Source organism: Dipteris shenzhenensis, chromosome 16 (genome assembly GCF_047967505.1).
Source record: "Dipteris shenzhenensis isolate YYH24624 ecotype China chromosome 16, Dip_SZ_1.0, whole genome shotgun sequence".
Taxonomy (NCBI): Eukaryota; Viridiplantae; Streptophyta; class Polypodiopsida; order Gleicheniales; family Dipteridaceae; genus Dipteris; species Dipteris shenzhenensis.
In genome coordinates, this window is record NC_141611.1 from 4433203 (window position 1) to 4457408 (window position 24206).

Here is a 24206-nt window from a genome sequence, read left to right on the forward strand (position 1 = left end):
GATCCCAAAGAAGAAGCAGGTCCCCTCTCCCACCTGGCCCACTGCATGTAGAGTGAGGCACCCAGTGGTCTGCCACGATCATCTAAAATACTGTCGTTCCACATGATGGGCTGCCTATCAATCTCTTCGCGGGAGGAAGGAGGAATCCTCCGAAGAGAGCTTCTGAAACTAGCCCAAGCTTTCAGAATGGCAACCATGAGAGGGGATGAAGGTGATCTGAGGTGTGCTGAGGTGAAAATCCATCTAACACTGCTCATCCAGTCTCCTCCTGAGGAAGGTGTGCACCTCTGTATGCTGCTGATAAGAAAGTCCTTCCACGGTTCCTGTCCTGGCATAAGTCCTCGCACCACTATCTTGCAAAGTAAGGCTCTGCACTGTAAATCTGGATCAATAATATTGAGACCCCCATCCTGTGTAGGGAGGATGAGGGTCTCCCAAGCCACTCTGGCTAAGGCATCTGCTGTGCCATCAAGCCCACTCCAGAGAAAGTTCCTGATCGGTCTTCTGAGCTGAATGATGCAGTCCCTAGAACGGCACCAACATGAACAAATAAACCAGGCCGTGGCCAAGAGGACCTGGTTGACCACCACAACTCTAGAGGCAAGATCCAGCTTGGCTGAGCTCCAAAAGAGAAGCTTCCTTCTGATGCTCTCCAACACGGGAGCAAACTGCTGCGTGGTAGAAATACCCAAGCCGACCTGGCAGCCCAAATACCTGATAGGCACACCCCTCTGAACCCAAGTGAACCCTATGTCAAGTCCCCAAACTGGAGTGTCCTCATCACTGATCCAAAAGCCATTGGATTTATGCCAATTTATCTGCGCCCCTGCCGCCAAGCAAAATAAATCCAATGCTGTCCTGAAAGAAGTCAATGTCTGTGGAGAGGCATCCAAATAAATCGCTGTGTCATCAGCCAACTCACTGTCAAGCAGCTCCTCTTCTCTTCTGATAGGAAGTCTCAGCCCAAAGATGTCAGCTTGAGATCTAACATAGATGCTCATAGCTTCGGCCACGAATAAAAAAAGGAAAGGAGCAAGGGGGCATCCCTGACGGACTGATCTCGAAATCTGAAATCTCTCACCCCTTACCCCACCAATAAGTACCTGGCTATGGGCTGATCTGTACAAAGAGGAAACACCTCTGATCCAAACATCAGTGAATCCAAAGCGTAGTAGGGTGCCCTCCAAAAAACTCCAATCTACTCTGTCATAAGCTTTTTCAAAATCCAACAGTAGAATGGCAAGATTCTGGCCACTCTGCACGGCCCACTCTGAAGCTTCCCAGAAAGAAAAAATGTTATCAAAAATACTTCTGCCATGCACAAATCCCGTCTGAGTGTCGTGGATAAGATCAGGGAGAAGTGGCTGCAATCAGAGGCTGATAGCCTTGGCCAGAATCTTGTAACAAGTCCCCAGAAGTGTGATAGGCCTCCACTGGGACAATAAATTTCTGCTACCTCCTTTTGGGATAAGGTGGATGAGGCCCTCTGTAAGCGATTCAGGCATCTCGCCAGAGTCCCAAATGGCCTGCATGGCTGAAGTAATATAGTCTCCAATCATATCCCAAAATGCAATGAAAAAAGACGGAGTGAGGCCATCTAAACCTGGGCACTTGCCCTTGTGAAGGGCTGAAAGTGCAGTCCTGAACTCTGTGTTGGTGAAAGGTGCGACAAGTAGAACATGCATATCCGGATTCACCAACACTGGGATACTCTGCCAAATAGCCTGTCTAGCATCCTCTATATCGTGTGTCTCAAGATCAGCAGTAAGGAGGGTGGCATAGAAATCTGAAGCTATGCATAAGACGGCATCTGGCTCTGTCTGTAAAACCCCATGTGAGTCAATAAGCTGAGATACACTCTCTCTACTATGTCTAGGGCCAAGAGTAGAGAAGAAGTGTTTATTGACTCTACCACCCATCTGAATCCAGAAGGACTCCCGTGCATGAAAGGCATACTCTGCTCTCTGATCAAGCAATAACTGCAAGTGAGCCCTCGCTGCAGCAAGGCGCTCCTGAATCCAAGCATCTGAAGGCCGTTTCTGCTCTTCCCTCTGCAAAGCTGCTAACTGCTGGCGAGCACCAATCTCACGTCTGAGAATATATCGTCTCCTGGTAGAAGCAACTGAGCAGTAAAAGTCGCTAATACCAGAGAGGGCAGCGGCTAAATGTGAAGGATGTGGCTGCCCTCCCTGGACATGAGCAAACCATACCCGTAGGGCTGCCTCTGTAAGGTCCTCCTCTGTGTAAAAGGCATCTGGGATCCTGATGCTGGCAGATCGGCCTCTCAAGTGAGGCTCTGAGATAGCCAGAACAACAGGGAAATGGTCTGAGGTGGAAACCCCCGCAGCAATGCATACCGATCCCCCTCTGTCTAGTGCCCAGTCATCTACATAAAATCTGTCAATGCGTGCATGAATAGGCATCTGTTGCCTCCTGTTCGACCAAGAGAACAGGAGGGACTGTGGCTGAATAAGAAAGGCATCATCACACCAAGTATCTCTGCCACAGAAATGGAAAAGGAAGGCATCCCAAGCTGCTCTCTCCAAAGAGTGAAGTCCGCCTTCTCTACCCCCTTTTTTGTCTGAAGGTAACTCGACCATGTTAAAGTCACCTCCAATCACCCAAGAATCCACAATGGGGGCCCAGGAGAGCAAAGTCTTCCACATAAGGACACGTTCCCCTCTAATGTTGGAGGCATATAGGTTGAGGAAGCCAACCTTACGCCCTCCAATCAAGAGAATAATCCACTGAGCTCTAGAGGGGATAATGACTCCGTGCCCAACAACTAAGGGGAGAACCGACTGCGAAACTGAAATAGAAGTGCCTCCCCTAGTGCAATCCCGGATCAGTTGTCTGCGGCGGCGATGTGGGACGCCACCTAGGCCCTGTATGTTCCAACTGATAATCCTCATCGACGGGAGGATGTAGAGTGGAACACCTTACCCGACCTAGTGGCGGAAACAAACCCCTCAACAGGGGAAGACCTCCTGGATGGAGGGAAGGAACCCAGTGGAGGAAAGTCAATAGGGGAAAGAATCCTGGCACCTGAAGAAGAAGCCCTGTCAATAGGAAATCCAACCACTGGCTCCCCAAAAGTAGCGGGCACAAACTCCTCCTCTGGGAAATCTGAACTCTCTGCCAAGGCTGAAAACGAGTTCCTGTGGAGCAATCCAGACACCGGAGTACGAAGGATCCCTTGTGAGGGAAGAGGATCAACAGTGTAAGCTATCCCCTTCCCCCTGTCCAAGGGAGGGAGTGAGGAAGGCTCTCTACCCGGTGTCTGCCCAGCCGCGGAAATCTCTCCGTCCTCAAGAGGAACATCTGGCAGTGCTGGATCTAAGGAAGAAGCTGCAACTGGGGAGGAGGTCGAAGCTTCAGCGTCTCAGACTGTGCAAGGTGAGACAGGAAGGACAGCTCGAGGTGAAGCAGAGTCTACTAAGGTACCCTCGTGAACTGAAGGAGGGACCTGCACACGTACTGGAACCCACTGTAAAGCGTCGCGTGTGCCTGAGGGAGGTGGGGGTCGAGGAGCAGGACCTGTACCACCCCCTTGATGAGGCCGAGGAATAGGTACTGGACCTGTACCACCACCTGACTGAGCAAGACCGCCACGTGAAGAATGAGGAGCAGGAGCTGGACCTGTACCACCCCTCTGTCGGGGTCGAGGGGCAAGTGCCGGGTCTAATCTCCCCCCCTGTCCCCCCTGTCGAAGCCCTGAGGCGGTAGCTGTACCAGAGGTCTTCTTAGGCCTTTTCTTCTTTCTGGGACAATCCCTGGCAAAGTGTCCCGAGGTCCTGCAAATCCTGCACTGGTCCTGCCTGCCTGAAATCTCCACTCTCTGGCGAAAAAAGGAACCATCCGGGCGCTGTATCATGACGTGGTCCATCTCGAGGTTAGGATCCTTGCAAAGGACCCTAACTCTAGGAACCCCATCAGCCTTGGTTGCCTCTGCTGCAGTCAATGGCAACCCAGGGAGGGGTGGGATCTCAGCAACTACGCCAAAATGCTCCCCAATAACAGAAAGAAGTCGATGGTAAACCTGGGGAAGCCCGGGGAACCTGATGAAGAGCGAGAAGAATTTCTTATCTGCCTCAACTGGGTCGAAACCAAGGTGAAAGGCTTCAAAGAAGATCTTCCTGTGTCCCAGGTGTAAAAGCTCGGCCTTGAGCACAGTGCTCGCAGCCTCTGGAGTGTCAAAAACAACCTGGAAGAAACCTCGTCCCAGAAGGCGAACATCTACCAATCGAGGAGCGAGGTCTGGGGGGAGAGCCGCAAGCATCCAGTCTCTGGCTTGGGATCTGGAAGGGTGAGACCCGAAGATGCGTGCTAACAAAGTGGTAGAGCACTCAATCTCTACATCCTTCCTGAGCTGCTGCAACTCGTCTTTAGAGAAAGTGATAGTTTTCGCGGCCGGTGGAGATGGAGTAGGATTGGCTGACGGGGAATCCATCGCCAATCAAGGTGAGGAGGCCGACTCGAACAGAAAAAAAGGCTCCTTCCGTTCCAAAAAAACTGCGAGGGGCAAGGGAGGGGAAAGGAGGCTAGGAGGAAGCAGGGGGGAAGGGGAGGGAAGGAGGAGAGGGGCTAAGGCTGAGAGGGGAGAGGGGCAAGGAGGGAGGGGAAGGGAGAGGAGAAGAAAGGGAGGAGTGAGAGGAAGAGAGGGGGCGGGAGAGCAAGCAGGGAGGGGGCGGGACAGCAGGGGAGGAGGCGGGACAGCAAGGGGGAGGGGGCGGAGGCAGGGAGAGGGAGCGGAGCAGCAGGGGGGAAGGGGCGGAGGCAGGGGGAGAGGGGGAGCAGCAGGGGGGAGGGGGCGGAGGCAGGGAGAGGGGGCGGAGCAGCAGGGGGGAGGGGACGGAGCAGCAGGGAGAGGGGGCGGGACAGCAGGGGGCAGGGGGGAGCAGCAGGGGGGAGGGGCGGAGGCAGGGAGAGGGGGCGGAGCAGCAGGGGGGAGGGGACGGAGGCAGGGAGAGGGGGCGGGACAGCAAGGGGGAGGGGGCGGAAACAGGGAACAGAGGGAGGGAGCGAGGGACAGGCAGGGGGAGGGGGCGGAGCAGCAGGGGGGGAAGCAGCAGGGAGGGGCTAGGGACAGGCTGAGGGGGGAGAGAGACGGGCTGAGGGAGGGGGAGCAGCAGGGGAACGGGGAGGAGCAGCAGCTCAGTTTCGACCTCTCCCACTCTAGCAACCGAAAGGGAAGATTTTCGGACTCATATTTATAGGTTTCACCTTTCAAGAAAATTTGTGACCAACACTCAACTCAAGAAGTTTCGGGTAGGACTCACTCCAAAGATACAGGCTCAAGTGAACACTAAGGATATCAAAGATATTTCAGATCTTATGCCGGCCAATGTGGCTAATCTTATATATATGCAAGATCCTATTACTATGCCTTCACCACAGGCAGGGATACTAGGGGATAAAAAGTCAAGCACCCCCAAGTTTGAAACAAGAGAGTTTCTCAAGGCTCAGAAGAGCAGATTTCAGCCTCAAAAGCCGAGGGGGAACCAAGTACAAAGGCCCTATAAGGGAAGACCACAATTTACCCCTGAACAGATTGAAGCTTTCAGGAAAGAAGGTAAATACTTTAGATGCGGCAAAGAGGAGCATTTGGCTACTTAGTGCCCAAAAAAGCCTTGAACTCCGAAGGGAAAAGAGGCATAGAAGCCACGAGGACCGCACAAACCAATTGCGGGAGGAATGTCTGATTTTTCGGGTCATGTTTCAAACCTAGAGGAACGAGAATTGCTGCTATCATGGGGCAAAGTCAGAGACTAGCAAGCGCTGATTTTATTTGATCCAGAGGCTACAGATAACTTTATACGAGAGGATTTAGCCTTGAGGTTGGAAATAAAGACGGAGGAGTTGGGCAGGGCTCTGGATGCTGATAAGATGTTCTGTGGGAATCCTGTGTCAGTCACTCCCTTGATAGAGAAGCTCCGTCTTCATGTACAGAGTTATGTGGATCAGGAATACTTCTTCATTTCTCCACTGAAACATCACGATGTAGTCTTGGGTATGCCTTGGTTCCATCGCAAGGTAGTGAAGTTGACTCTTCTTGAGAGAGTGTTGGAGTTTGTTCATAGGGGTAAAGTACATCGTGTGGTTGCTAGGAATAGAGGGAAAACTATTCCCATTGTATCAAATAGTTCTGTTGGAAAAGAAATATAGTCTACAGTTTCAGCTTACATGGTATGGAAGCATTATCTTTTGGGTGCAAATGTTATAGTTAAAATAGATCACCAAAGTCTGAGATACTTTCTGACTCATACAAAACTCTCCGAGAAGCTTATGAAATGGGCAAATATGTACCATTTTCAGATTGTCCATACTCCAAGAGTTCAGAATTGCCTTGTCTTGAAGACCCCAGGTCAATAATGTGACTATTGCTTATCATCAGGACCTTGAAGGCATCAAGGAGCAATGTGCTAATGATGTAGATTTTGGTGAGATTTTACAGTAAGTGCAAGAGGTGCAGTCCACCAGTCACTATTCCCTGAAAGATGGGTATCTAATGAAAGATGACTACCTATGCATAACCCAGGAGATGAGGAAAAAGATTTTGGAAGAATGCCATGCACCTCCCTATGCTGGGCATAGAGGAATTACAGCAACAACTCAAGCACTAGAGAGGTATTTCTTTTGGCCGAGGATGCGGAAAGATATACATCAGTTTGTTACTGAATGCCTTACCTGTCAGAACGTGAAGTATGATAGACGAAAGCCATCTATCCTACTTATGCCTCTTCCCGTGCCACATGCACATGGGAAAGTATTGCAATGGACTTCATTTTTTATTTGCCAAGATCAAAGTCAGGGAATGATGGGATTTGGACTATCATTGATAGATTCAGCAAGCAAGCTCATTTCATTCCGGTTCGCAAAACTATAAAGGCAGAGCATATGGCTAAGCTTTTCATGGCACAGATCTTTAAGCACCATGGTATGCCTAATTCCATTGTCAGTGATCGAGATCTTAGAATGACCAGTCTATTTTGGAGAGCTTTATTTGATAATATGGGGAGGAATCTGAATTTTCTTCTTCCTTTCATCCCAAGACAGATGGTCAAAGTGAGGTAGCAAATTCTACATCATTGGATATGCTGAAATGCTACGTGGGTGACAAAGGTTCAGATTGGGAAAAGTACCTACCATTGGTCATAATTAATGAGTTCTTCTTTTATATAATTATGTTCAAAGAGTTACTTTCATTTGGTCAAAGTCTTGACTCTGGTCAAAGATACTTCACCTCAGTTAAGTAAGCCTAACCTTGGTTAGGAAGATTTGGCTTCGGCCAAGATGGTTAACCACGGTTAACCAAGCAATTAAAGTGCTGACTTCGGTCAAAGAGTGTTGACTTTGGTCAACGAGACTTGGCTCACGCCAAGAGGGTTAACCTCGTTGGAGCATGTGCCAGCTTCGGTTGGAGAGACTTGGCCGTAATTAAGGCGCTTTGATTGTTGGTCAATGCTCTTAATTATGACCAAGAGGGTTGGCCTTGGTCAACCCGAGAAATTGTTCTATGTTTATTTGTTATGTTTGCCTAGTGGGGACGCCCATAGTGACTAGGATTAGTCCAAAGATTATTATTCGCATGTGAAGCGCTGACAATTAATGGGTGCCATGGTTATGCGCCTTAATTGTTACAGGTATAAGAAAGATTCCAGTCTTGGGCATTGTGAAGCCTCGCCAGCGATAAGGAGTTAATTGTGACCAAGTTCCCAAAAGACCTTACCCATGGACATGGGATTAGAATTAGGCTAGAACTTAGACAACAAGTGGCAGCTTGCCAAAAGAATGAGCCTTGAGCTCCCTTGTATTTTGATTTATGTTCAAAATTTTTTAACATAGCTCTACGCTAAACTATGTAACAGATTTACTCTCAAATAACAAAGACCTTCGGGGGGGTCCAGCCCGACATGTTGTCTTGGGCCCTAGTTGCTTGCAGAGAGAGAGAGAGAGAGTGAGAGAGATTGTCTGCAAATAGCGCAGGGAATTGCTAAGAAGATTGTATTGGTATCAGAGCATTAGGCTCACCCTCTTTCTTAAGAAGGTGACGATTCAAAGTGAAAAGATACATTGGTTTGCGCACGAGCAACAGGGCTATCATGAAGCTTCGGGCGTTGTCACCTATCCATGAATTAATTCTTAAGGCAAGCCAATGGGTGTGTATTGGCGTGATGGCGAATTATGAGTGCTACTATTGCCTAGGTGTCCGGATCCAGCGACGCTGACGGGAGAGCAACCGAAATTGAATCAGTGATAGTGCAGAATTCTTTACATGCTGGAGGCTCATAATCGTTAAGAGCCGGAGAGTGGAGCAAATAAAACTCAGTCTAGGCGGGACGTCCACCGGGAACTTGTATTCACCCCACAAGAAGTGTGAACGCCATCTAACGGGACCATAGGTCCTATAGGAAAGCTTCCTGGCAAGCAGGTGTCGTGAAGGCACGGGTGTCCAACAGATTTAGGCGACGACGTTACCACGCAGGCGCATGTTGTGAGGCTGACATAGATGGGCCTGGCACACCTTCACGCGGAGACGCAGGCGCACATTTGTTGGCAAAAGAATCGATGAGGGAGTCGACCGTCAAGCATTTCCGGACTGGTGATGCTGATACGCTGATAGAAAGTTTTTTCTGACGAAGATTTTCGTGAAGGTGCAGAGGCATAGCAGTCAGACACGAGTTAGGCGATCATGTGGCGCTGCAGCTAGGCTGATGTGGCAGATCTGACACGTGGCACTTGGCATATGCAGGTAACCTAACCTTGGTTAGTGACCCGATTGAAAAGTTCAATTTGGTTAGAGGTCCTGTTAGCTTGATCTAACCATACCAGTCTGGTTAGTGTAACCAGACCGAGAGCTCAGTTATGACCAGAGTCAGTTAGTCTGGTTAGTGTAACCAGCCGGTTACTGTTCCAAAAAAAAAAAACAAGTTGCAGAGATAGTTCTTGCTATCAGTTTCCACCTATCTGTCAGTCTTTTTCTATCAGAAAACAGCAGAGAATCAGAGATTTGCTAAGTATTTAAAGATGCATGCCTTTGTGGATAGAGAAGGGGAAACAGATGCATTTTCAGCGCTTTCTTTAGCAGCCAGAAAAGGGGCAATACAGTAAGTGAATGTTTAAGCAACTTTGGGGGTTTATGCATTGATTTGACAGCCCGACACTAGCACGAGTATAGCAATTTCTTGCTAGAATGGCATTTGATTTCAAGTGCTCCGACAATCGTGCAAATAGATCCTGCAAAAAAATGGCGATAGTACACCTGCATGGTCGCACGTGTGGCGAGAGTGTACGGAAAACAAGAATGACGCCTGCTGTACGGATGCTTGTACGGAAGGACTAGCGGGAGCAGTACGGTGCAGTGAGTTGTACTGACAGAGTAGGTACAACACACGTACGGGATGCAAGTACAGTTGGAACTATTAGCCGGTACGGACTAATAGAATGTACGGCGCTGATGCAGCAGGACAATTCGCACATGTGGCGCAGTTGTATGGATGTATGGAATGTGGGCTGTACGGCCACCAACGAAATCCGTACGGCAGTACGGCGTTGTAGATCTGCTAGCGATGGAGAACGTACAGATGAATGGCGTAGGAGCTGTACGGACGCTTACACAGAGCTGTATGGATGCAGAGATGGTGCAGAGTTATACGGACGTGAGCATCGAGCAGTAGGGAGCTGCGGGATGTGGGCTATGGGCTTGCACACAAGCTAGGAAAGCTGAGAGCTTGGGCAGGAGGAGCTGGTCCAAGAGCTTTGTCCTAAGCGCAAGAACCAGATGCAGGTGCCAGGACCAAAGCTCCATGTGGGACAAGGTACCATAGCTAAGGGAGCTAACCAAGCTTCGATGACAAGTATTTCTGTAAATGTCATTACTTGCCCACTTTCTTGTAATTGCACTTTTTATAATTCGTTATTTGGCTCCCATGACCTTTTTAGAGTTTATGGAGAAGGGACCAAAGAGTCCACATTCTCTTTGACATGGGCAGCTCTCACAATTTTGTGAACTACAAACTTGTGCAGAGGTTGGGGCTATCCACGACACCTAGCGATCACACCTACGAGGTGCATCTTCCAGCTAGGTGTCATCCTGCTTCAACATGTATCCACTTGCTTGGTACTATTTCTTTTTGTTTTTCAATAGTATGTAATAAGTTATTAAAACAATACAAAAGAGTAAGTTATTAAAATTGAAGGCTATATAGTCCTTGAGGGGTTTCTTTTAGAGGTAAGGGTCATATTCCAACACATCCTATGAGGTCAGTCCACCTGTCCCACACATGTGGCAGCATGCATGGCAAGTGGCAGGGCATGCAGGCCAAGTGTTTGGCCCCAAATCTGGTAGATTTGGTGGACAGGTTGTGGGCTGTCCTCTTTGGGACTGCAGCCCACCAAAAATCTGGGACAAGTGTCCACCTTCCACTCTAGGCCTGGGGGGGGGGGTTGAGCCTATAAAAGAAGGCCTCTCCCCTTCATTCCTCACATGAAAAATTCGTCACTTTTCTCCTCCCTCCTTTTGGATGATGCAGCAGAACCTTTCCAGCTCCTTGGGTGCAGCCAGCTTCTCCCCAGGCCATTCTCTCACCTCAGCAGCAGTTTCTCTCTCTACAACAGCACATTCTCTCTCTACAGTTCCAACCCCTCCTCTCCAGAAATCTGCCCCCTCTCAACTCTTCTGGAACAGCAGCAGCATCCTCTCTCCTTCTCCTAGCCTGGAGCAGCCACAGCCCCTTTCTCTCTCCTGCTGCACTCTTTCTCTCTCTATTGCAGAATTTCTCTCTCTACTGTTCCAGCCCATTTCCCTTGCAGAAATCTGCCTTTCTGTGCACCTCTGGAACAGCAGCAGCTCCTCTCTTACATCCCCTCCCTTGGGATCAGCATTGGCACTCTCTCTCTACAGCTATCACTCCATAAAAGCTTTCTCTCTCTAGAATGGGAAAGTGTTTTTGTCTAGTCATAGATCGTACGTTAAGTCTAGTCATACATTGCAGCCCGTTTGATCGCTATCCATCCCCAGCCCATTTGTGGGAGCCATACCTACCATAGGCATGTGGTGGGTGTTCATAGCAGCTAAGGGCTGCTAAACGTCAAGAGCTCCAACAACCCACCCTGCTTCCACCTGAGGTCAAAAGGCGAATCCTCTATTGCGCGAACGCCTGGAGCTAAAATGACTTAACCATCACAAGAGGAGACCAACGGTAAGCCACCCTAACTACATTTAATCTCATGCGCACTTGCAAATCAATGAAACATCAAACATATCAAAGACATGGAAAGTCACGTCCTGTACGTGCTTGCAAACGACCAACAGGTCATCAGCATAATTCAAATGCCAATACAAACAACCAACAGTATGAAGCAATGTGGTTAGCACCGCCCCACTAGCAATGCGTATTGCCCTTATATGTGAGAATAGAATATCAACTGAGCAACAAACCAAGGTATTCTTTCTAAAGCAACAGTTCATTCAGTGTGTCTTCCAAGCCTTCAAAGCAAGGCGCTTGTACCACAAAATTCACGTCCAAATGCCGAGGCTACTTGATGTTGAGGTTTTAGATGCCAGTCAAACCCAATATAGCACGGGAAAGATTTCTTTTCTGGTCATAGATTGTAGCCTCTTTGATTGCCGTTTGTCTCGAATCCCATGAGTGGGAGCAATACCTACCGTAGGCTTGTAGTGGATGTTTGATAGCAGCTAAGGCTTGCTCAACAGCTAGAGTCTTACAACCTACGTGGCTTCCGCCTAATCCCAGAAGGCTGACCCTCCATACCCCCATACCCCCAATGCTTAGAGCTGCAACAACCCATACCATCACAGGATTGATCGTAGGACCTCTGATCCAATCATCAAGGGGAGACCAACGTTAAGCCACCCTAACTGCATCTAATCCCATACGCACCTGCAAAATAACAAAATAGTAAACAGGTCAAAGACATGTTGGATTTCTGATTGCTTTGTATGCTTATGCTCACATAAAATATAAAGACCCCAGACTGTATGTAACATCAGCAAGATATCTTAGGAGGAAAAAACTACACAGACATGTCCCTCATCCCGACCAGGCTTCTTGCTTATTTTTGCAGCTTCTAAAGACTCTAAAATGTGAGCCACAAAGGCTACTACAATGATTACTAAAAACTTGACACATGAGCTAGCAGAAGTCACCACACAGGCTCATGCACGGAGGCTATCACTCAGCCAAAGGCAAGAGCTACACAAGCTCTCTACAAGTGTTGTTGCGACACATGCAGCTATCACCAGGAAATAATCCTATTACACACTGAGCATGGTGACACATGCCCACAAATATAAACTTGAGGGAACTGCCTGAAGGAACCACCTTGTCAAGGGCTTGCCAGCAGCTCACAAGCATAGAGCACCTATCAGAGACGTTGCCTAGCGTCTAGGAGATGTCAGAGGTCAGATGACCTCCCTTGAATCATGGAGACGACTCTCGTGAGAAACATCCGAGATCACAAACTACTGGAAACCTAAGAGGCAAAGCCGAAGGATTAGTGCACACGTTACCACGTCCAAACCGTACATGGTAGTTTTCCGTATAGAGCACCTATTAGAGATGTTGCCCAGTGTCCAAGAGATGCCAGAGGTCAGAAGACCTCCCTTGACCCATGAAGACGACTCTCATGAGGAACATCTGAGATCACGAACTGCCAGGAACCTAAGAGGCAAAGCTGAAGGATTCATGCTGCACACGTTACCACGTCCAAACCGTACATGGGAGTTTGCCAAGTGCCCACTGCCTCATATCTTTAGCAACTTTACGTCCTCCCCACATAGTTTTACTCTATGATAAATTCTTCTACCCCCTCATAAACTGAGTGGCAGAAAACTAACACACTGCAAAAATTATCCAAAGAGACGGCAAAGCCAAAATTGTTAGCTCCTCATGAGCTTAGAATGCATAGTCTACTTCCAAGTCAATCACCAGGATTCGTCCTTCTCGCACTAACCTAGCAACACATTCTTCTTGTTCATTCTCTTCGATCAACCTTTGAACTCCATACTGTAGAGCCAAAGAGAGTTTCGAGCATGCTCCAGTTTTATGCTGCTGTATTTGAGATGTCGACATGGTGGAAAAAATCCACCCCAAGTGCTCATCCTAGAAGACCCAGGTCCTTGTCATCCTTCAAGTCCCATGCTTGCATCTTTTTCAATCCCTAGTTATTTGCTAGTTTCTTCTCAGAGCCCAAAACGACCCCCAAATGCCCTTCTCCATAAAAAGTAATTTGCCAAACAATTGCCACAAAGGAAAGTTCCTCCCGTCAAACTTGACATCTCACATTTTTGGCAAATTTGACTTGGAGGAGGTCTTAGACCCATCTGTCCATATTTCTTCTTACTGTAGTAGAGCTTGGCTGCACACTTCAACTAGTATGTCAAGAGGACACGTCCTTCTTCTCCGATAACTTTTGACTCTCTCAAGATCTCTAGGAGCATTTACGGGCATTTACTAGGTCGAATCTCGGTGAGCTCCTTCATGAAAACTTCAGGTTATGATTATGAGCCCTCAAATGCATTAAGTAGGATCGAGGCCTGCTTTGATAACACTTGTTGGAATTCTGATTGCTTCGTATGCTTATGGTCACATAAAACCATACATAAAATATAGAGACCAGAGACTGTATGTCACACCAAAACGTTTTTATACTTATGAAGAAAAAACTACACAGAGATGTCACTCATCCTGACCAGGCTTTTTGCGACTTCTAAAGACTCTAAAATATGAGCCACAAAGGCTACTAAAATGATCACTAACAACTCGACACACCAGGTAAGAGAAGTCACCAAACAGGCTCATGTAAGAAGGCTATCACTCAGCCGAAGGCAAGAGCTACACAAGTTCTCCACACGTGCTGCTGCCATGACACACACAGCTAAGGGAAATACTGCTTCACATATTGAGATTGACTACACACGCCCACGAATATAAATATGAGGGAACCGCCTAAAGGAATAGCCTTGTCAAGGGCTTGCCAAGAGCTCACAAGCATAGAGCACCTACTATTAGAGACCTCGACCAGCATTCGGGAGATAACAGACGTCAGATGACCTTCCTTGAATTATGGAGATGGCTCTCGTGAGGAACATTTGACATCACGAACCGCCAGGAACTTAAGAGGCAAAGTTGAAGGATTCTTGCACACGTTACCGTGTCCAAACCCTACATGGGATTTTGCCAATTGGCCACTACCTTATACCTTAGCAACTTGACGTCCTCCCCACATAGTGTCATAACTCTATGATAAATTGTAACAAGACATGGAAAGCCACATCGTGTTCATGTCTACAAACAACAAGCAAGTCAAACAAAAAAGAAACCACATTAGCATAATTCTAAGTGTCAATGCAAATAGCTAACATGGGCAACATGTCTACATCACATTAGAATGCCCAAATAAAGAAAGACATGAGCAGAGATTGTAGGCATGGGATGTTTACCCCTAGAATGGTATAGAGTAGAGTGGTTAGCACCCTACCTAGACAAGAAGGGAGGAGATCTTCCGTCTAAAAGAAAACGTCCTAAACCTCCAACAATATGGCCAATCATTCCTTATAGCGTGAAGCACATTCCGTATAATTCTCATTTCCACATTGGACAACCTAAAGGCTCTACATAAAGCACCCATACATATCCATTTTCTTCCTCCAAGATCCCAAATAAATATAAAAGTAACCAGCCCCTTGTTACACATCTTCTTGCGATGATTAGCAATAAAACCACCAAGGCTTAAACTAATTTTTTATGATGTTGAAATGTGTATTCATGCCTTGTTTGCAGCATGGTGGGACAAGAAAAAAGCAAGTTGGAATTTCAGATAGATGCTTATAACCTTGAGCACACAACATTGAGTAGATGTACCTTTGCAGAAGATGGCAAGCTGCCCTAGTATCTCCATAGGAAGCCTCCCTCCCATGTTGGGGTTCATCACTTAACTATCCAAAGGAGACTGGCTACTAGGTCCTTCCACTCAATCCTTTTCTCACAATTCCGATGGGAAGTTGCTCCTACACAAAGTGCAAAGTACAATGAAGAGGTTACTAGCTTTTCCTTTGAGGTCCCCTCCTACATCTACAAGAGCTTAAAGGACTTGAAGAACTTCTTTGTTTCAATTGTCTGCTACAGATAGTTTTTTGTAAGGATGGTTTTGTTGTGTCCTTTGTTGGACAAGTAGAACTCTCATGGATAATCTCTGATGATGTACAAAGTATTTCAAGTTTAATATAACTACTTTGTTCTACTTAAAAAATAAATAAACTGATTTTTGTATGCCGAATCTACTATCCAATTGACCTTCTTAGTGAAGCATCCCCTTGAAATGATATTCAAGAGACAAAATGCAGAGTTCAAGGAAGGGATGCTAGACCTGCAAAGGAAAATGGAAGAAATTTTGGAGAGGCTAAGCGCAGTAGGAGGGAACTACACCAAGACATTGCAAAGGTGGGAATTTTATTACAACAAATTCAAGAGATAGATGCTAAGAGACGTGAATTGTAGAAAAGGGGGTAGGGGCAGAATTAGAGAACGAAATAGAATGGGCGAAAGGGAGAGAGAGGAAGGGGCAACAGGAAGGAGAGCTAAAGAAATTGGTTACAAGAGAGAGAGAAAGGAAGAGGGGTGTGTGTGTGTGTGTACTTGTGAAGCCTCTCTCATAATCTCACTCGCCTTTTTGGAGAGCCATAGAGGCAGCGTGGCTAGGAGGAAAGGGGATTGTGACCCCCCTCTACTTAGTGTAATTTTTGGACCATGTGTGTGGCCAACAATAGTTTAAAAAGGACCTATTATGTATTGCCAAATCTCAAATCTAAGCACACAAGGAGAAAGATCTTGAAATTCCAAGTAATTTTCCTTTGTGAATCGCCTCAATCCGACTTATGCATGAAAAGTTATGACCCTTCGAAATTTTGGCTATGTATAATTGAAGAGTGTCCAAAAAAACAAAAAAAAGGCCACGTGCCACAGAGAGAGAGAGAGAGAGAGAGAGAGAGAGAGAGAGAGATGTTACCGTGTTCGGAAGGTCTCACGGGCCTACAAGACAAAGTAGAATCCTAGCACAACTTATACAAGCCACTGTGGATTGAAGCAAAGGGCTCGCTAAGGCCCTTGCTGAGTGCTATGCTAAACTCAAAACTCAAAACCAGTTCTCAATCTTAAAATCAAAATACATAGTCAAGTGCCATGGTTGCTCTCTTGTGAGCTACGAAGATATCTTGTAGGCAGGAGGAGAAAGGAAAGTAGGATAAGATTAGAGGTCACATCAAAGTCCATACATAAGTGGTGGGTGTTGCTTGTTTAGTCCCTCCACAATTCCCACTAACTCTCACTAGAGTACTATTAAATTAGCCCCTTTCCCCCCCTTCATTACATCTATCCCTTCCCATAGAAATTGGCCCTCAAAATTACATGTTCTGGCTGTAACACAAGGGTGCGGAGACAACAAAGCGATGCTGATCAGCCTAGTAAAAGATAGGGGTATCCTGAAGAATGCTCTTTGGCTGCCATGATGGTTCATCCTCCGGTAGTCCTTTCCATATGATGAGGTACCCAATGTATACATTCTTGCAAAGGACTCTATCTCTAAAACCCACAATGTGCTGGGGGACGTAAAGGATATGACCCTCCTCATTCATAGGTGGGAACTCTGGCAGAATGGGCACATGTTGGACCACATGTGGTTTCAGCAAAGACACATGAAATACATTGTGGATCTTGGAGGTGCTCGGTAGCTCCGATTGATATGCTACTTCCCCAAACTTGCGGATGATCCTGTGAGGGCCATAATATCGATGAATATGAATAACTTAGTGCAAGAGTGCTGCAAGTTATATGAAGATGTATGCGAACTGATCCATAGCACCATCTGCTTGCATATCCTTTAAAAAAAAGATGTATTGTCAATGCCTTGAACGCTTGGAAGTTCTTTTCTCAAATGTTAGTAGTGCATCTAAAAGAAAGCAAGTGGTTAATGATAAGGGTTTATGTCATTTATCTTGGACAGGGAAATTTGAATCTTCAACGCAAAGTAATGTTTGTAAGAGGAGGTCAAATGCAGGGCCACTGGCCTATCCCCGAGTGTTATTGGCCGGATCCTGTACATCCTGAGTTGCCACCTCGTGAACCTCATCCTGTTATATCTTACAAACCAATTGATGTAGATTCATACATACCTCCAAACTTTGTATATGACAAGTATGAGGTGATCTTCTGTACACAGCTTGATCTCTAAAATTGCCTCTCATTGTTCATTGTTCCTGGATAATTTTGCACTTGATGTCGGTTTTTTAAAAGTAACGTTTTTCTATTGTTAATGGATTTTGTCATATTTAATAAACTACTTTCTATTTTGTAAAAACTATTACTTTAATAATTTAGGAACTTATGCTTTAATTTCTGACAAAGATTCTCTTATTCACCTTTTTTATTTCTAGGATGTGGCAAATCATCTTTACATGCGCAGCCTTTTTAGTGTTTGTGTCGGCGAAAAATAAGCTGGATCCCCGCCGATCAATTTGAAATCTGGTGCTGTGTACTGCATTTTGGCATGGAAATTTATTCCAAAACTCTAAAAAATTGTGTGTTACACTTGTGATGCTATGACCATAAATCCTAGTTTCCTTCCTCTATCAATCTTAAAGTGATTTAACATGGTTTTCAAATAGTGCACCAACTGGTCAAACTCGAGAGAAAATTTAAACAAATACCTTTGAAAGGGCCACCAATGGTGGATCCCTAGCCTGAGCAATATCCATTGAGGACAATATGTCCACCTCATGCCATACTCCATAATTTTACATACACACACACACAATTTTTTTTTGGGGTGAAAACTTTATTGCTTTATATTATAGAATCCGTATCCCAAGACGGGATGTAGTATACACACACACACGTGTGTGTGTTTACAGGAACCTGGCTGTTCCTATTTTATTTCTTTTAAGGGCACCAATCCTTTTGCTGATGTTATTCATGATGATGGCTCTATCCTACCTTTTTCTCTAGTAGCTACACGCATGGCTTGGGCTCTCATTATCATGCTTTGTGGCAATAAGTTGCTTGTATACTTTCGCCTTTTGTTGCGATTTCTAGCGAGTGCTTCTGGGCATTCTTCCATCTGGACAGCTGTTGGCTCGTAGACATATTGCTCCTGCTCGTTGCCACAGATGCTTCAGTTCTCAGGAGACTGTGCCTCATTTATTCTGGTTTTGTCCATGTTCTCGTGAGTTCACTGATTTTCTTCGGCAGCGCCTGCGAGCGAGATTCCCAACTGTTCCTTTTGGGATGTTTTTCTGGCTCCTTGGTTTTCATCCACCCAAACCGGAGTTTCATCTTTTCTTTGTTTGGGTTCACTATTGGGCACTCTGGACTTTATGGACAAACAGGAACTGTAAAGTCTTTGGTGATCCCAAATTTTCCCTATTTGGCTTTTTAAAGCATTCTCTGCACCAATGCTTCTTTGATTGCTTGCAAACGCACTGCATAGATCATGATGTATATCTAACATACACGGAGATTTTTAGTTGATGTACTTTTGGCTGCCTCGTTTCTGAGGTCTCTACTCTTGTAATATATTTAATCAAAAGTTTTCACTATTTAAAAAAAAAGACTGTGTGTGTGTGTGTGTGTCTCGTAGTGTGGCTCTCATTATCGTGCTTTGTGGCAACAAATTGTTTATATACTTTCGTCTTTTGTCGTGATTCCTCCTCTAGAACTTGAGGACAGGTTGGAGGATTGGACTTCAACTTCACCAGGGTCCTCTTCTCACCCTTTGAGGCTATCTCAGATTACAGTGCCTGCATTGTATAAAATCCTTTTGCCTCAACCTTGGGTTTCAGAGAAAGGCAATTCTATTTGGCGAATGCATCGCCCAGCCAAGTGGTGGAGAAAGAGAGTACAACAACTTTGGGCTTACAAAACTCCTCTTCGACAACAAGTTTTCTTCTGGCGAGTGCTTCTAGGCATTTTTCCATCTAGACAGATGTTGGCCCGTGGACACATTACTCCTACTCGTTGCCACAAATGCTTAAGTCCTCGGGAGACTGTGCCTCATTTATTCTGGTTTTGTCCATGTTCTCTTGAGTTCATTGATCTTCTTCGCCAGCTCTTGCGAGTGAGATTCCCGATTAGTCTTTTTGGGAAGTTTTTTTGGCTCTTTGGTTTTCATCCACCCATACCAAAGTTTCATCTTTTCTTTGTTTGGGTTCGCTATTTGGCACTGTGGACTTTATGGATAAACAGGTTCTGTAAAGTCTTTGGTGATCCCATATTTTCCTTGTTTGGTTTTTTTAAGCGTTCTCTGCACAGCAATCCTTCTTTGATTGCTTGCAGACGCGCTGCATAGATCATGATGTATATTTAGCATACACTGAGATTTTCAGTTGATGTACTTTTGGCTGCCTCGTTTTGAGGTTGCTATTCTTGTAATATAATCAATCAAAAGTTTTCACTAAAAAAAAAGTATGTGTGTCTTTAGTGTGTGGTGTGTGGAGAGAGAGGTATCAAGGAGGAGCTCTGCTATGGTGTTTTCCTGCTGCTGTAGCACGCCCGTTTTCGGAGATCGGCACATTGAGAGTCAAGCCATGATGTCCTTTGGTAGCTGCACCTATGGCCTTCATCAACATAGCATTCGAGGGCATCCTAACCTGGTTCTTTACCGACATACCTCTTTGCATCAGGATGTGCACACTCTTGTGCGGTAGCTACTTCGGGATCATGGGTTCTCTGCCCTTGCTACGCATAAAATGAATGAAAATATTTCTATGTTTGAGTTAAAGGTTCTCTACCTTGAGAAGTCCCTCTAAAATGAATGTTTGAAGAGTCAATAAGAGGTACTATGCCCTGGGTTGTCTCCCAAAAATGAATATATTGTCTTTTACTTTGATTGATGGTATTGACCACCCAGTTCAAAGTAAGGGGGGATGACGAGTGATGGTTTTCCCTTGCCGGTCGCAAGCTGACTGAGAAGTCACTATCACACGGGAGGTGTTGGATAGTTGGACTTACTCTTTGCAGTATTGCGGTGGAGGGGGGATCAGTCTACTCTTGCATGTTGGGTCTCACAACTCTTTGCTCTGAAGGGGGATGTCAAAGATTTCATAGTCAAAGAGTGTGGTGATGTGATTGATTGGGTTCTTGTCAAATTAAGGAAAAAGCTGGAATATTGGAAGCTAGTGACTTGGCCTTTGCATGTCCGGCTCAGAATTGTTCAATCTATTTTGGTGGCCTACATCAAATTTTATCTACCATTGATATTTTTTGCCAAAGGAGATCTTACATCCTTTATGTCCACCATCATGGAAAATTTATGGCGTTCAAAGCATGGCAGGAAATGCTTGCGCTTGCTTCCAGTACAATGGTTTTGTTTGCCAAAATTGCATGGGGGGTTGAATATTCTCGACATTCATGTGCACATTCTATCTCGTAAAGGGAAAATGATGCTATAGTTTCTACATGGTGATCACCCTTGGGCTGCAATGATGCGCTACTTACTTCTTCATCTTACTACTCCTGCTTTTGGTTATTGGCAACCCACTCAGTGGGATCTTCTGTTGGGCAGTATCGAAGGCTTTTAGAATGCAAAGGCAATAGCTTAGATTTCTGGAAATTAACATGAAGACCAGCCTCCAACCCATATAAAGATAAGGCCTGCATGAAGCAAGATAGGTCCTGCTCAGTAGTAAAAAAGGAGTCATGTGCATAGACTTGAGCGATCAAAGTACTACTCCCTTAACCATGAAGCTCATCAGATGCTACAAGATGATGCATTTGCATATAAAAGTGCACTAAGTGGATAGCCTTGCCGAACCGAGAAAAGAATCCACGCTTTGGAAACATTGCCAAACAGGATGCAAGCAACTATGCTATCACTGTAGAGCCTAATGCATGCATAGATTGTGAAATAAAATCCCACTGGACCGTGTCAAATGCTTTGGCAATGCCAACTTGCAATAATAAGACATCCTGCTAAGTGTATTTGGCATATTCTATTCCCACGTAGGGGTTTGCAATATTATTAGTGATGTGCCTGCGAGGAACAAAACCATATTGCGCAAGATGAAGGACATAATGTAAGTATCCTTTGATTCGATCCACCACCATTTTAGTAATGATCTTGTAAATGATAGGCATAAGGTTTACATATTTGCTTCTTAGGAAGAAGTTTGACAAGCCCCCTTTTTCCCATGAATTCGGCATGTACTGCTTTTCCCAGGCATAGTTAATCATACACAGCAAAGTTGACTTAGGGACATCCCAGTATGCAAGAATTCAACTATAAGACCAACCCATCCTAGAGATTTCCATCTGCCACAAGACTTTACCGCATGCAATAATTCTCTTTCAGTGAATGGATTTTCCAGTTGATGAGGAGAGAGAATGGGAGAAACATGCTGCAGTAACTGATTCCTTGCTGTAAGAACCTCTTGTGAAGGAGGATCAGCTGCCCCGAATTGTTTGGAAAAATTATCCACACAGGCTGTCAGGGGGAGGTCACGAGGGCGAGGACGACAAGGACTCCAACGAGTTGCATGAGCAGTGGTAGTAGTAGTAGTACAAGCTTGATGGCATTGACTATCCCATGTGGTCGTACATGGTGCACCACTTGAAGGTTGCCAATAACTTTCGGGGTATTGTTGAAGGGATAGAGGTGAGATCTCCCTCTCTGATGGGATAAGAGAGATGCACAGTCGCATGCCTTGATTGGCTGATCTTACAAGAGGTTCATTATACCCATATTCGGTCTTGCAGGACAGTAAAGGCTGTATTGGGGTGAATTGGCTAAATTTCTATCAAATTCGGAACGAGCCCAGAGTTGCCTTTTGGCGCAGGCTATTGGACAATGTCAAGAGGGAAGAATGGGACACATGGATGCCTGTCTCACAAAAGTCAAGGACTGTCGAGAACAACTCATATATGCTGTTGAGATTGTGCCAGATTCTCAAGTTGTGTCCACTACGCTAAGTGGCTTTCCTAGTTCATATCAGGGGGTTGCTACGATGTTGACGTACTAAGCCATGGGTAACCCCAACCACTACACCTTTGATTAGCTTGTCACCTGGCTCTTGCAAGAGGAGAAGAGCCATACGAAGGAAAGTGGGGCAAGAATTTCAGCAAGCCCAAGCCTAATTCTAGTACCTCATGTTCTTCTTTCCAGGGTGATGGCAAGAAGAAAAACAGACGCAAATATTTGTAGGCAGCCTGGACATGACATTTGAGAGTGTTGAAAGCTCATTGCTTCATAGAAAAAGAACCATCAGCAAAAGGACTTGTAGTTATAGATGCTTTTGCAGCAGGAGAACACAGCCATGAGGCAGCAAATATGACTCATGATGAGTGGGCATTTGTTGTCACATGCCACTACAATCCGTCTAAGCATGATGCTGTACAATTTGGTATTTTGATATTGGTGCTTCCAAGCACATCACCTTTTGGACAAAGCTATTTCAGTCCTTGGCAGACGCACCTAAGGGGGGCATATTGCATCTGAGCTATTGATCAAGTGGAAGTCACTTCAGTTTCGGGAGATGCAGTCACTCTTTTGGAAGTGTTGTATGTTAGATGAATCTGAATTCTGTCTCAGCTGTTTCTATAAATGCCTTCAGAGTTAGTTTTGATGGTTATCGTTGTGTTGTGTATGACTACCGGCATGATAAGAGCATAGTACTTACTAGAGCACTTTCCGAGGCCTGTATCATCTTGATGCTATTGATTTCTGATACATACCCATGGCGTGAGAGATTGGGGCATCTCAACTATAGTAGTTTGGTCAAAATGTGTCCCAAAGACATGGTGGTAGACCTTCCACAAATGCATTCATCTTTGTAACATGTGTGTGAGGGCTGCTTGTTGGGCAGCATGCATCGATTCTCTTTTCCAAAGGATAGGACTGTTGGTGCATCAAGGAAGTTGCTCTTGGTACATAGTGATGTATGCGGACCGATGCAACAAACATCTCTTGGGGGTACTGTTACTTTGTCACCTTTGTTGTGGATGACTTTACTAAGCAGAGTTGGGTTTACCTTGAAACCCAAGTCTGATGTCTTGCTTGTTTCAAAATGTCCCGTGAATTTTTGATTTTTTTGCAGCCGAAGAAATATACATTAGTACACAGTGCCATACACTCCGCAACAAAATGGAGTTGCAGAACGGAAGAATTAATCTTCGAAGGAAATAGCTGTTAAGCGCATATCTGTTGCGCCTCTGTTCTTCTCTCTTTAAATCACGGGCATAGGCACATTGATTGTCCTCCCAGCCAACCTCAGTGGTTGCAAGCTCTCCAAAAGACAAAATTCAACTATTACGTGAAGCTACAGCTTACAAAATTCCACGAAGTTCCAAATTTCCCTAGATGGATCTAGTATGCCACATGTCTTCATTCTAGGGTCCTTCCTTATTGCATCATTTACCCCTCTCTTGGGATATCTTTGAAACCATTTGCCCCTAGGCATATTTCATGCATTTAGGTCCCTTAGCCTTAGATCCACCTAGTCTAGTGCCATATCACCCTCACCAAGGACCTTGACCTTTATTCCTTTTTCATTTTTTTCTTTTTGATCATTTACATGAAGCCCAAACAAATATAATACAAACATTGATCCTTTAAAGGAAAGTGTCGACTGACCCTTCCGAGGTCATGTTACCTCGACTTAAGCGTAACATTCCTTCCCTCTTTACTGTGGGTATCTTCCAATTGCGTACTTGCATTGTTCCTCGGTCCAAGATTCCTGTTGGTTTGCGTCTTGCATTATCCTCTATCTCCTGAAACAAAACAACACCCTTGATTAGTGAGTCACCTGTATGCAAAAATTTCTTTAAACCAGAAACATGAAACACTGGGTGCACCTTACAACCCTGTGGCAATTCTAATTTATAGACTACCTTGCTTATTCTTTTTAGAATTAACCATGGCCCACAATATCGAGGTGATAAATTAGTACACTCTCCTGCAGTCAAGACTTAGAGTGCGAAGGAACTCTGAGAAAAACTTTTTCTCCTTCCTTAAATTCTCTAGCGGATCGGTTTTCATCCGCATACGCCTTAGCTGTATCCATAGCTTGGCGGATGTTAGCTCTCGCAAGTGCTAGCATCTCCCGCATCTGAACCACAAAGTTCGCGGCACTAGGTACTTTCTGAGATATTCCAACTATAGATGGATTCGCTTGTCTATAACCATAGTTCAGCTCAAAC

General features: G+C 45.5%; 1 protein-coding gene across 3 annotated transcripts in view; it reads left to right on the forward strand.

Moving 5' to 3' along the window:
* The window catches only part of LOC147892438 (uncharacterized), a 257358-nt gene that overhangs the window by 114281 nt on the left and 118871 nt on the right, over nucleotides 1-24206 (forward strand). For all 3 annotated transcript variants that reach the window (XM_087387226.1, XM_087387228.1, XM_087387229.1), the window contains one exon: nucleotides 17023-17220. In XM_087387226.1, coding sequence (XP_087243352.1) covers nucleotides 17023-17220 — 198 coding nt within the window. The remainder of the gene's footprint in view (nucleotides 1-17022; nucleotides 17221-24206) is intronic.